The sequence below is a fragment of the Macrobrachium rosenbergii genome, chromosome 41 (genome assembly GCF_040412425.1).
Source record: "Macrobrachium rosenbergii isolate ZJJX-2024 chromosome 41, ASM4041242v1, whole genome shotgun sequence".
Classification (NCBI taxonomy): domain Eukaryota; kingdom Metazoa; phylum Arthropoda; class Malacostraca; order Decapoda; family Palaemonidae; genus Macrobrachium; species Macrobrachium rosenbergii.
In genome coordinates, this window is record NC_089781.1 from 31,709,145 (window position 1) to 31,724,247 (window position 15,103).

General features: G+C 34.9%; 1 protein-coding gene across 1 annotated transcript in view; it reads right to left on the reverse strand.

Annotated features, from left to right (window-relative positions):
* Window positions 1-955: 955 nt before the first annotated feature.
* LOC136826782 (ADAMTS-like protein 5) overlaps window positions 956-15,103 on the reverse strand; it is a 220,411-nt gene continuing 206,263 nt past the window's right edge. The window contains exons 5-11 of the mRNA XM_067084218.1: window positions 12,924-13,120; window positions 11,539-11,681; window positions 10,524-10,689; window positions 9,429-9,512; window positions 8,724-8,884; window positions 3,151-3,727; window positions 956-2,238 (exon numbers count right to left, since the gene is read on the reverse strand). Coding sequence (XP_066940319.1) covers window positions 1,859-2,238; window positions 3,151-3,727; window positions 8,724-8,884; window positions 9,429-9,512; window positions 10,524-10,689; window positions 11,539-11,681; window positions 12,924-13,120 — 1,708 coding nt within the window. The 3' untranslated portion in view covers window positions 956-1,858. The remainder of the gene's footprint in view (window positions 2,239-3,150; window positions 3,728-8,723; window positions 8,885-9,428; window positions 9,513-10,523; window positions 10,690-11,538; window positions 11,682-12,923; window positions 13,121-15,103) is intronic.

A 15,103-nucleotide genomic window follows, 5' to 3' on the forward strand; every position in this document is an offset into this window, starting at 1 on the left:
ACAAAATATACTCTCTCCCTTCCTCTTTCTCTCTCTCTCTTTTACTGTCTTCATAACTGAATTTATGATTTTTCTTTACTAAAATTACTGAGGGTCTCTTGCTTTTGCACAGACACAGACACACACACACACACACAAATACACACAATATATATATATATATATATATATTATATATATATATATATATATATATATATATATATATATATATATATATATATATATATATATATATATATATATATATATATATATATATATATATATCTATCTGTGAGTGTATGAGTTTGCATGATTACAATGGTTAGGTTATACACTAGTATAACAGAAAAATCACATCTATGGATTAAGAATTCACGCCGCACTTCAATTTTTATTGATATTTACATTAAAATCCTTGTAAAGCGTGGAATAACAGATGTTCATTTCTATTCTCAACCGTAAGGTGATCATTAATTCTTTGAATATGAAGAACTTTAGCAACAATTGTTGATTAATTAGTTAATCATCATATAATAATACAGAATGCTAAGCACACCAGTTTTCATCTCTTTAGAAAATGAGGTACATTTATAAACAAAAGGCGGAGAGAGCGAGAAAGGAGATTTTTTTTTTTTACGTTTAATAACACAACTGAGTGTTTGCAAAACGGCACTGAGAGTTTTTGTTCTCCTGCTGAACTTTTTCATCGTAATTTTTTCCCTTTCAGTCTACAAATTATGTTTGACCTTTCCACATAAGCCAGTAAATAAAACGAGTGAATTTTCTTGCAAAACAATGATCAAACTTGTTCCCTTGACGAACTGATCTTGCGACATTAACTTTATGTTTTGAGAAAGAAATGATGGATCATTACTTTATATTCAAACTAAAATTATTACGGCAAGGAAAGCTGGATTGATAATAAAGAACAAATTACTCATTCCCTTTTGGTGCAACAAAAAGACATTAATTTCATTCTAACATTTACTTGTTGTGAATGTCAACCAGTTCTGTTTTGGTATCATGCATACCAACCATCGTTATATGGTAAAAAGATAAATTAATTGTTCTGAGACACAAATGTCACACCGCAACTATATATAGTTTTCTTATAGAGTATTATACAAGCATATGGCAATCCTTAATCATTGTGTAAAGGCTTTCAGCTTCGAACAGCTAACATAACTACACGGTTGTCCTCTACATTTTGTAATGATACCCTGGTTTAAATAGACTTTGCCACTGTTACACCAGTTGTTTATAGATCCGAGCGTTTTCAAGAATTAGTCATGCAACGCTTAAACCCATTTTCTGGTACACACAGGATATGAAATGTACTGTAGTTTTATGAGACGTCTGTTTCCTGCGGTATGTTTTCTCTGTGCATGTTCCTCATCAACGCTGTTGTCCACCATTATGATAACTTTCAGAAAATTGGTGCGTTTTGCCAGCTGATCAATTTAGTTTTTATATTGTAGGCAACTACGAAAAGATTTACGTTTCTTTTAGCACTTGTTCGATCGCCTGTAGTAGCGAAGCAGAGGAGTTATCGAACTTGAAACATCTTATAATGTTCATCTACAATATTTATAAATTTCCATCAGGTTTATTCAAAGGAGACTTTCACTTGGATGGGCTTGACCCGTCTCAAGAAAAGATTAAAATAGCCACTTTGTCTTGGGATGACAAAGTGACGAGAAGGCATGTTTCTGTCTCCACTTATCACCTGAAGACCTCTTTGCGAGAGGATACTTTCTATGCTGTCTCACTGTTTAGCGTCCTTCGCTAAACTTAAGGTGGTCGTGCTTGACAAAGGTCAACAGTAGAAGAAACGGGAGCCTCCCCCGACCCGTTTCTCCCAGCAAGCTAAGGGCTACGTGGTCGACAACGCAGGAACTGTGTTGTTGGCTGATACAGGCTGGAAGAACCTGAGGTCCCTCCTCCAGGGCCTGCAGAATCGCATCTCGTTATGTCGTATCCTAAGTATCCTCGCCAGGTTCTTGGGTTTATATCTGCGGACATAGCTACCTCTGCTCAAGACTAGTCTTACTTCCCGACCTGAGGTGACCTGTGTCATGCCCATAACCAGGTAGGACCGCCCATGTCGCATTTTGGGACACAGGCAATCGTTATCTACCCACAGGAACTCCTTGTGCAGCAATGGAACTGTGTTCTTGTAGGACTGGTGGACCAAGACTTCGTAACGGCGTTCACCGCCAACAGCTTCACTGTTGATGACCTCTACTCTTGAAACTGTGGAAAAAGATAAGTTATGCTGTAATTAAAGCAAAACATATTTTCTTTAGAAATACTTCGAAAGGAGATCACGGATATTTTAGTGATTAATCAGTTAAAGTTAAGTATACCTTAGTTTAACCAGACCACTGAGCTGATTAACAGATCTAGGGCTGGCCCGAAGGATTAGACTTGTTTTACGTGGCTAAGAACCAAGTGGTTACTTAGCAACGGGACCTACAGCTTATTGTGGAATCCGAACCACATTATAGCGAGAAATGAATTTCTATCACCAGAAATAAATTCCTCTAATTCTTCATTAGCCGGCCGGAGACTCGAACTCGGGCCTAGCGAGTGCTATCCCACAACTCTACCGACTCGTCCAACGAGGAATTAATTGAAGAGAACAGAATTCAGTGTTGGGACACGAAATTTACATAACTGGAACTTATGTCTATCAAGTGTTCACACACAGGCTAAAAATTATTTGCATAGATATTCATAATTTTGAATAAATATTATGTCCGAAATCAAGTAGCAAGATCATCAAAGTATATATCATCTAAATTTGTTTTGATTAGTAATAAATCTTTCGCTGGAGGGACACTTAATAAAAACAGAATCAAGGTGACCAACACTGGGAAATTCGTCTGGAATGTTATGCCAGATATAAGGCTTTCATTAAACTAAGTGAAATTAGAATAATCTCCTCAAGTTATAGGTATTCTCCATAGATTATACAGGAGTATAATCTATGGATTATATATAATGTATATATATATATATATATATATATATATATATATATATATATATATATATATATATATATATATATATATATATATATATATGTGTGTATAATATATTCCTAATCCAGTTTGGAACTACGGTAGAGCATGCTCACGATGACAGCATTTGGCAACTCACCAAAGTCACTTGTACAGAACATTTGTTTGGCTCCGTTGAGTCTCTCACACGGACCACAGGAGGCTGGAATATCAGGATGTGGCTGCTTCTTCTTCTTCTTCCCCCTGCGACCCTTTTCCTTCTTGCCCTTCCTCCTCTTGGCGTCCTTAGAGTCCTTGCCCATACTGGGAACCTTCTTAGGTTTCTTCCTGGGCTTCTGCGAGGGCGATGTCTTGTGCGTGTCATTGTCGATGCGCCTGCGAGGAGGAAGAACATCTGTTTGGCTGGAGTCCGTGAAGGGAGGTCTCTCTTGGAGCGGCCGATGATATCGAGTAACGTTGATACGTGTCAAGATCGCGGGACGAGGGGTGGTCGTAGTGGAAGTAGTGGATCGAGTCGTTGTGGTCGAAGGAACAGTCGTGGAAATGGCAGTCGTGGTCGTGGTCGTGGTTGTCGTGGTAGTGGTATCTGCTGGTATGGAAGAGGCGTTCCCAGATAAAGGTACAATAATAGGAGGTAGATCAGGAGTGCCGCTGACGCCATTGTTGGGGGTCCAGTACTCATAATGGATTCCGGGGTTGTGTTCTCTCAGCAGGACCTGTCAAGGTTTAGGGGGAAGAAGGAGTAATTAGTGACGTTCTGTTTGGAATATGTATCTGTTTATCATTAATCTCATTATGAAGATGGCATAATTGTCACTTTAACTATAACCTTCGTGTTGAGATTTCTTGTACTGATTGTCAAACAGCTCAGGTTTCAACTGGGCTAACCGACATAATTTAATTTCCGGCATAAATAGTCATCTTATAAAACTGGAGCAGGAATAAAAAAAATTAAACTTTTTTTTTTTTAGTTCTGATACTGAAAATTCATTTGGTTCATTATACAATATTTTTTCTTCTTGAGGCTTGGGTGCAGAACTTTTTATTCGCAGTTATTTATAAAAATTTTACTTTGATTAATACTGAGTTGGCATTGCTTAAGCGAATCGAACGAGCAATGTTTTGATCCTACCGACACACGACTGTTTTGGGTTCCTATAAGATCCCTAGACCGACATTGCTCCTTATATCTCAAAAGTAAGATTTCTTAGGCTTAGAATAGTGAATTTCAGCTTTTGTTCTTGCGTCTAGTTGCTCGGTTGCTCTAAACTTGATAAAAATGCCACTGTTGCTATTCACGAGCACTTAAATATGAGAAACAAGGAGATTTCTTCGCCTCTTGACTTCGCATGATACTGAACACAACTTGAGGCGTTGCACAGCATAACACAGAATAAAAAAAGCTAGATTTTTCCTTGAAAGACTTAATCTTTGCAGTCTTGGAGCTGAAAATTTAAAGGCTTTAAACAATAACTTGTGTTGACTGTCCGTTGGCTATAGGATGTCTGTGCAACTCAAACAACACAGGGGTAGTCCAGTCGCAAGGTGCAACATCGTGTGTTAGTCTCCTCTCTAATATCTAATAGGCCTATATTTTGTGGCTTAACCAGATTGTGAGTGATAGTCCATTCTAGTTATGACACACGTAATCACATTTTTATATAGAACACTCATCAAGATATTGTTTTTAAAACAAAAGTAATATTTTTAAGATGGGCAGTAACCCTTACGTTTTTCATTTCAGCGCTTGGAGACGAATTGTAGTCCAACAATTCGCCAGAGTCGCGTGGTGTCTACTTTGTCAGTAATCAGTAGTACTTATCTGTAGTACTGCATATTTATATTTAGCCACAAATCACCAAGGTATTCTAGACTATTTTTCCTTCCTATCAACGTAACTTAATCTAATTTTCATTTAATTTTAAGAACGGCAAATAAAACGGCAATGTAAAGGATGTAAAGGATCTTTCACCCGAGTGGGTAACTCAAGGAGGACCTCTTACCTTGTGGGAGCGTACCAGGGGATTCCCAGAGGGAATGTGTGTGTTAGTGTTTGTTTGTATATGTATATATATATATATATATATATATATATATATATATATATATATATATATATATATATATATATATATATATATATATATATATATATATATATATATATATATATATATATATATATATATATATATATATATATATATATATATATATATATATATATATATATATATATATATATATATATATATATATATATATATATATATATATATATATATATATATATATATATATATATATATATATATACATATATATATATATATATATATATATATATATATATATATATATATATATATATATATATATATATATATATATATATATATATATATATATATATATATATATATATATATATATATGGGTTCGTTCAAAATTACGTAACACTTTTTGGGTAATTTTTAACCGCCTCCCCCTTGTCACACCTCATATTACATGTCCAGACCCCCAGAAGATTATGTAACATCAGCTAATACCGCCACCCCACCCCCTCAGCAGAATTAGTATGTTTCCCTTTTTTATTGCAATAACATATTAAAGTCTAACCTGATACCTGTAAATTATTGCCTTTAGGTTTTTCTTAATACTTTTATGTTATGATATTAAAGCATCACAGATAAATTTAGAATGAAAATGTTCTCTTATTCCAATTTTAGAAGAGGATTAATTTAATTTGTGATATTTTTCCAAGTCATATTTATGCATAAATAGAGAATGTTGGAGCTCAGAAAATGATGTGTTTGTGATATTATTCTATGTAATGTAAGGTATAAGGTAGAAAATGTTGAAGTACAAACAAGGGTTGAGTTTGTGATATTTTTAAACATAATTATGCAAAAAAAATTAATAACCATGCTCTCATTATTACAAAAATATAATAAAGGTCTACTGCAAAATCTTCTCTATCTGTCTTTTGCCCTTCTACATTTATATCTTTTCAAAAAGAAAAAAGGAAAAAAAATCTGAAAATGTTATGTAACTTATGGCTGCACCCTCCTCCCCCCACTTTCACACTCATAACACTTCACCATATCCCCTCCCCGCAAAGGCGTTAAGTAATTTTTGAACACGGCCCCTATATATATATATATATATATATATATATATATATATATATATATATATATATATATATATATATATATATATATATATATATATATATATATATATATATATATATATACACACACACACACACACACACACACACACACACACACATATATATACACATATATATATATATATACATATATATATATATATATATATACTGTATATATATGTATATATATATTTTCTATACACACTATATTTAAACCCATTTCTATTTCTTCGTAGAAATAGTAATGCGTTTGAATATAGTGTGTATAGAAACCCACTAATATTTTTTTCTATGTGCATTTCTATTCTGGACAAAGCAATAAGGTTAAAAAGTCAGTGTTTTCATCTATGTTTTTAAGAGCGTTACGGGTATGTAGCCCTGAATATATTGATGATGAAATAGATAAGATTAGGAATGCAGGCAAGAAATTGAAATATCCTGATAGTGTATTAAACAGTGCATTTGAAGCAACAAAAAAGAATATGTATTAAAACCAAAAAGAACCTTACAACACAAAAAATTTGCTTGTTCTGCCTTGTAATAATAATATGAAAGATATCCCTCATCTTCTTAAGAATTTTGGTGTTAATGTCGCATTCAAGAACAATAAAACAATGAAAAATGTGATTATCAAGAACTCCCCTGACAATACTAAAGGGTGTGTATATAAAATTCTGTGTAAGTCTTGTGACAACTTTTATATTTGCCAAACCGGGAAAACACTGGAAAAAAGAATTGAACAGCATAAGAAATGTGTGAGATATGCACAGGGGAACAGTGGTATATTTGTACATGTTAGTGAGAACAATCATGCTATTAACTGGGAAGGGGCAAAAAGGATTGTATATTCTAATAATGCACTGGAAAGGAATATCATTGAATCTAGCTTTATAAAAGAAAGTTACAACCATAATATGAATATCAGTCAAGGTATGTATAAACTTGATCCTTTAATATCAAAAGAAATTTGTAAATTGTTTAAATTTTAAGGTAGGCAGTAGAGATGTATGAAAATAGGATTATCATATTTGTAAACTCAGTATAGGGGTAGTAGTGCTAATGAGTTTCGAAACTTCGCCTCCCTGACACCTGTCAGGTGTGGATCTGAGGTCGCGTATGGTCTGTTTATCAGCATTGTCCCCTGAGAGTATATTGTGATTTTTAGCCAAATTAGTTTTGAAGGCCACTCCTATCTCGGCACCGGCCTGAGGGGGGATATGTAGCCTCTAACTGTTGTGTATGTTCGTCAGTGCTGTTCCTGTAGTATATATATTTGTTACTTCTCATACTTTGTATCAGTCCTTCGTCAATGGATTGGAAATAAAGTCGAAACCGGTCAGGACCTACACCCCGTTTCTTATTTTTCACCTGTGGTAATGTGTGATAAATGAATCACAAAAGTGATAATAATTATATAATATATATATATATATATATATATATATATATATATATATATATATATATATATATATATATATATATATATGTATATATGCGCATATAACTATATATATATATATATATATATATATATATATATGTGTATATATATATATATTTATATATGTATGTATATATATATATATATATATATATATATATATATATATATATATATATATATATATATATATATATATATATATATATATATATATATATATGTGTGTGTGTGTGTGTGTGTGTGTGTGTGTGTGTGTGTGTGTGTTTGTGTGTGTGAGTTATGGATATATATATATTCATCAAGTTCCATATTTTCGTGATTCAGCTATACACTATTAGGTTGGGAGGAGTTTGTACCTTATGCGTTCGTGTGAATGGATATATCTTCAGTCAACTTTCTGATGACAGTTTTAATTGTTAACTCTCATAAGATATAGAACTCTCTGCAAAATTACTGATGAATAAACTTATAGAAAAGTATACAGAATGGCGTGGCAACGTGCCAATGTCTTCAAATCGGAAGCAATTTTCTGTCTTAAGTCGACAGCTCATTAATTTCCATTGGGATATTACGGTATAATAAAAGGAAATTTCAATCTGAGGTTTGAAAGTAATAAAGATGTTAATATTAGATTAGTGATATCATCATTGGCGTATCTATAACTCATATTCCCCGTAGGAGGGTAGTGCCGTCAGTGTACCTCACGGGGTGCATTGTAGGCATTACTTAATGTTCTTTGCAGCGTCCCTTCGACCCTTAGCTGCAACTCCTTTCATTACTTTTACTGTACCTCCATTCATAATCTCTTTCTTCTTTCTTACTATCCGCCCTCTCTTAACAATTGTTTCATAGTGCAACTGCGAGGTTTTCCTCCAGTTACACCTTTCAAACCTACCCACTCTCAATTTGCTTTCCAGTGCTGAATGACCTCTTAGGTCCCAGCGCTTGGCCTTTGGCCTAAACTCTATATTCCGTTTATAATTCATAAGACTTATTACTTTCATTAACTATAAATTTCGCAATTGTAATCGAAATTCAGCAAAGTAAAAAATGAGTACTTAGAAAGGCAAGAAGGGTGACCAACCATCAGAGTGAGATCCTCAGTGGTGGGTCCTATCGTGGTTAAGCTCTCGGAGTCGTCCTCTGCCCTTTGATAGCTAAAGGACACGCCGCCGGCATCCACTTCCCCCGGCCAGTCTATTAGCCAATCGCCGTTCAGCATAAACTTGTCATCTGCCTTCAGTGCTGTAAAAAAAAAAAAAAAAAAAAATTATTAAGGTATCAAAATAAAGGAAGTAGTATTAATACCATAAAGATTGGAGAGAGAGAGAGAGAGAGAGAGAGGGGGGATATACGTTCATATTCACTGATCTTTTTAAAATTTACAAATAAACTCTACCTAAACTCTCACTGCCTATTTTTGCATTAACGTAAATACCGCAATATTCCAAGTATAAAAATTTCCGCTATGCCTAATTGTTCGAATGTTTACTCAGTTTTGAAAATTGTTTTGGATATTTTACCAAAAAAATCCGTCTCGATTAAGTTTTACAAGCTCAGCCTGATGATTAATACACTACGTGTTCTCAGGTGGTACAGTGTGATCTAGCTCTAAAAGTAATGTTTTATAAACAATGATTGATATAATAAAGAAATCAGTTGGTGCTTTCCATAATCAAGGAAAACTTTGAAAGGATAAACACATATCAGTTTGTTAACGCACATTTCATTGAGTGATTAACTTTAACCGTAACATTAACTATTGAACGTCACTGAAATTGTCACTTACCCAAGAAATTCGCTGAGTTGTCTGTAACCTTGACGTTTGTGGCACCTCGAGGGATGCGTGAAACTTCATAGTAACCATATCTACCTGTTATGTAAAAAAGGATATTATTATTATTATTATTATTATTATTATTATTATTATTATTATTATTATTATTATTATTATTATTATTCAGTAGAGGAATCCTATTCATGTGGAACAAGCGATATTTATTTATGTTAGGCTAATTTTGGTTGCCCCTGGAATGCCGTGTGCCTGGTATTGGCAGATGATACAGAGCTGAATTGCAATAATATAAAGATACTGAAATTGCTAGTTTCAGAGCTTCAAAGCGGCTGTAAGAGGAGAATGTTAAAAGTGATTATGACAGGAGTAAGGTTAAGGCAAGGAAAAGAGTACCAGGAAGGTGGAGCAACATATGTGAATGTTGATGGTGGAAGAAGAGTTAGTTTTGTTCAGTTAAGTACTTGAGAATAAATGTAACGGTTGATATTTAGTCTTAATGAGAAGGAGTGACAGGAGTCCGGGTTGTATATTTGAAAGATATTTTGAGAAGCATTTTACTAAGAATATTAGAAAGATGGGGTCTTAATGAATAAAATTGATAGTGTATGCAAAACAGTTATGAATGGTAATGTGGATAGAGTTCTGCCAAGGCTGAAGAAGCTTTTATGTAAGATTAAGAAACGGCCAATTACCGAAAGGTTTTCTGAATAGGAGATTCATACTTGAATCATCATTTTTGGATAGATATGACATTTTTGTCTTTTTTCTAAAGGTCCGTTATAAAAAAAAAAAAAAAACTTGGTTAATAGGTGTACATGTGATAAAGAGCATGTGAATGCGTTGGTATGTTAGTATTATGATGCACTAAACTTCTGGATGTCTCGCAGAATTTATTTTTTTTCCTTCACAAGCAAACATTTCGTTCCAGGTGTCGCTTCGATCCATAATATCAGGATACTTTGGATAGCCGTTGCCATTTAAAGGCCTCATAATTTATGTACGACCTGCTACAACTACTGCTGCGGCTGTTCTGTTTATAACAACTGCTATTAACTCCGAAACCTCAAAGTTCAGATGGACACTACTCACGCGGAGTAATATTTCTCGTTCTGATGCCAGTTGATGGTTGGTCTGCTGCAGGTAAATCGGTGTGGAAGACTCCGACGTGTCTTGTACACGTCTCGTTATGACCGCCACATACGCGACACATGTCTTCCCTGGCGGTGCCACCCAGACGACCGTCACATGACAGGCGCTGTATGAGAGTAAACAAATGACAGTGGTAATATTACCAGCTATGATAATGCTAGAGGTAAAGATGTTACATGCTCTATTTAGTGTGGAAGGAACTAAGCATGGAAAGACATTCATCCACAGTGCATCGGTTATGCATTGGTTCTCGTCTTCGTTGTCATTTATAACTTTCTTGTTCCTAATGTTCTTTAACACTAGGGCAGGTAAGGAATAAATATGTTACTTTTCTTTTCACTGTGAAAATAACATCGAAGTGGTTCCTCGTCTCATGTTTTCCATATTTCTCATGGCATCTCCGGGGAAATGTTTTCCTCGGAAGTCTGGTAAAGAAATATTTCAAAAAGATTGCGCTGACTCGAGCGAAAAAGAAAAGAGAAGATGCCACAAGAAAGAAACATTTTTTTTCCTATAGTATCTCAGTGAAACATTTATTTTATAAAAATGTTTCCCATTTTTCAGTTCCACTAAAATTAAAAGATTTCACAGACGAAAATAATCAGTAACCAAATTAACCATTTTATTTCATTTCCATTTTACTGTCTGCTTAAACATTCATTAGTAAAGAAAAGTGGATGCTAAAGTTTCTTCAATTTAACACACATGATTATTAGTAAATGACAATACATGAGAAATCTGCTACCCAAAGATGAATGCCCCATTACATTAAGATCTTGGATTGTGACCCAAATAAAACGTCGTGTATTTGCCGCGGAAAACGAGGGAGTCAAAACTTGTAAGTCACAGGTAGAGAGGAAGAGTTTTTATGCTAATTTTTTTTTTCTTTTTTGTGGTTGGGGGCATAAAAGTTAAAACATCTAAACCATCGAGCTCAATACATTGAGAAACATACCAGGCATCGGCCGTTGACGCAGAGCCCGTCTTGAGAGTCGTCAGTCTTACAATGGGTTCCGTCAGTAACTTTGCCGAAGGTGTACACGATTCCCTCGCCTTCGCCTTCACAGACCAATGCGCATGGGTTGATCCCTCCAACGCCTAAATGGGTTGGAAAAATCGTGCGACTGGACATTAACAGTAAGATCGTAAGTCATATTAGGATATCTCAAGACAAGGACTTCCATTTGTGTTTTACTTTGCTCAGAGCCTCTGTACAGTTGCCTCCTTCCACATCTAAAAACCCTTTAGTCATATCAGCAACCCATTTCTCATTTACAGCCGTCAGTAATTTGAAGTAAACTGAATTGTATTTACATGCTTTTATTTAACCTGACTCCTGCGTCTGTTTGGGTTAAATCTTGTAACTCAATTTTCGACCTGTTCCCTTCGTCCGATGGACTTGAAATTTTGCATGGTTACTCAGTCCCGGAGACAATACAACTTTATATGATCAGTATGTCATCAGTGACCTCTAGTGACCCTACAGTGACCTCTCACAGTATCTCAGGATTTGTATGAAACTCTTCGGATTTTTCATACCTTTTTTGAATCGGTAGAATAAGTTAATAACTCAACGGATTTTTCAAACCTGCATTGGTTCGACAGGATAATACGTTAATTTTTCATTAGCTACAATCATAATTCGGTTACAATTACTGTCAAAACTAAAGAGTATAAAATAAAAATAAAAAAATAAAAAATCATTTTCAGACATGCTTTTATTAAAATGTACTGAAAAGTAAAAAAATCATTTTTGGAGACACAACAGGATTTTCTTACAATTAATCACGTCTACAAAAATAAAAGCGTGGGTGGCCACGCCTTTGTTTGTGTAGACATGAGTAATTGTAAGAATCTCCTGGTGTGTCTCCAAAAATAATTTTTTACTTTTCAGTGCATTTTGATAAAAGCTTGTTTTATTTATTTTTTTTTTTTTATTTAAAGGTCTTAAATAAAACACAATTACCCCTTACACAAAGCACAATTACCCCTTACACCCTCGATACCCTAAAGCAATCAAGGCAGCCATGTTTCATTACAGTCGTTAGTAATTTGAAAGAGACTGAATAGCTTTTAAAGGACATTAAATGAAACACAATTACATGCCTGTGGATATTAATTAAAATAACTGAGCCTGTATGCCACGGAGGAAAAACATTGTACAAAATATTTCTGTCTATATTTTTTATTGCGTTAGTTATGATTCTTCAGGAAACACAAAATGTTATGTTTATTTATAAAGAACAGATCACAAAACAACACTCTAGCATTTTCTGAAAGCTGTAGCTAATAGAAGGGGTTATGGACTTTCTTTAGATTACCGGACTCATTTTCACTCACCTTGTGTATAAGGCACCCAGTTATTGACGACTCTGCCGAAGACTCTTCTGTTGTTGTAATGCCTGCACTGAGCCGCCCTGAAAGACAAAGCAGACACTTGGCCCGGGGGACAGGGCATTGTGCCACAGACGCCGTACTCGATGCTCTCCCCACCACACTGGTCGTGGGTCGTTCTCACCCCGGATCCGGGCATCACCCTGGACAGAGAATTTCAGAATATCTTACTGGGAGTTTGGTCAGTGGATGGACAACATACTTTCAACAGAGGAAGAATATTTACAGCAGTATGTCTTTTCAATGTACCTTGAATTCTTCCTTGAATGAGGAGAGTTCATTGAAGTGTAGATGACGGTTTTCAGCATAAAAAAGTTAACTACAGAGGCTATTTTGATCTAAAGTATTCATATCTTCAGCTCCATGTTTTTACCTATTAAAAGATGAACCTTGGATTATACAGTCAGTATTTCATGACTAGTGTAATGTGGTTAAGGTCTTTCGTTTCTTCACAGCACATTTTGCCTGTTTTTAGCTAAGGAGAAATCTTTCTGAATCAACTCAGAGCTCAGAAAACTACAAGACAAATTCACCGGGTTCAGGAGACGTAACATTGATAAGCAATAGATAAACTGCCAGAGTAGCAGGTAAGACTAAATTGAAACCTTTATAAAACCATCAGTGACCGAGTTGATTCACTGATTTATCCAAACTTTAGTAGCATTGGTTATGGTCGTTGGCCCTTCTTGAATTGACTCGAACATGCATTAACGGCTCTCTTTAGCATTAAAGTTAAGCCAACTGTGCAATGATGGGAAACGCTGGTTTATATGTTAAACATAATCCTAGTCTAATTTACATACATGCTCGCAAAGATTTAACGTCGTCTTACCGTAATCATGTAATTAATGCAGATTTTCTATACATTATGCATCCCTGAATCACGTTGGAAAATTAGAGTGGTCAAAGATTCCCAGGTGTATCTAAATCATTTTTTTTTTTTTTAGTCATTGCAAACACTTTTCTATATACCGTATTCTGAGTGATGCTTTTGCACGATGAATACTCCAAAAAGGACAGGATTCTCTGTGACATAAAGACACGTAGGAAATTCACATGGCCAGGAACACAGGGAAGCTAAAAACAGTTTTTTGAAGTGAAATATTAATGTGAATATTGCAAATTGCCTACTTACAATCAAGGAAAATAAATTGTTGTACAGTACGTCGCTTAACTGCGAAGCGGCGTGATGTGATCATTTCCCATAGGTCAGTTTAGTCACTTAATTTGAAACTCATTTCTGCTGATATAGAGGCCAATAAGGGCCAATAAACAATGGCCACAATAAACGTATCTATTCCCTGGATGAAAAAGTTAGCAATAAAAAAGAGGAAAAGGAAAACTTATTGGACTTAATCTTGGTAAAATCGTTAAACCTGTTCTTGAAGAATATAACTTTGTAAGATCAAGAGAAAACTAAAATGTGGAAAGAGTTCCTAAGTTTGTCAGTTGGAGGAAAGAAATAGTGACCCAGATGTGGAACCCGAGAATTTTTTTTTTTTTTTTCATTTCGGTAAATGAGGTAAGAAATGGTTTGATGGGTCTTAGGGTCGTCTCTTCTAACTGGAGAGTAGTCGAGATAATACCCTCAAAATAGTGACGGTGAAGTCATTGCGGTGGAGAGAAAGAAGATCAAGAAATTTGGCAATGGCGTAGAAATCGATCTGGAAACTTACACCTGATTCAATTATGTCACGAAAGGAAGCAAAAGACTAATTGCCTCAGGCAAGAGAGCAATATTCCAAATAGGGTTAAATAAGGTCACTCTATAACCATACTTTAGTAGGTCAGATAAAGATATCCTCAGTGTAGCTAAAACACAGACACACACACACACACACATTTACCACTGAAGCTCTTTAACCTCTCCGAAATAAGCTATAAATGACCTGCTGGCCCAAGATGGCGATTGAAGTGAAGCATTTAATTAAATATTCATCAGGAAGAATTGATGTCAAGTGGACGGAGAGAAAACACAGAAATGACTGCTAAATCTAATCTAAGTAAGGGACTCCCATTCAACCATACTTACAGGACAGGCGAAATTCAAGACAGAGTTCGAACACATGAAGACAGCATCATAATGACATCTCTATAAAATATAAACTCTTTTACCGTTTGAGCAG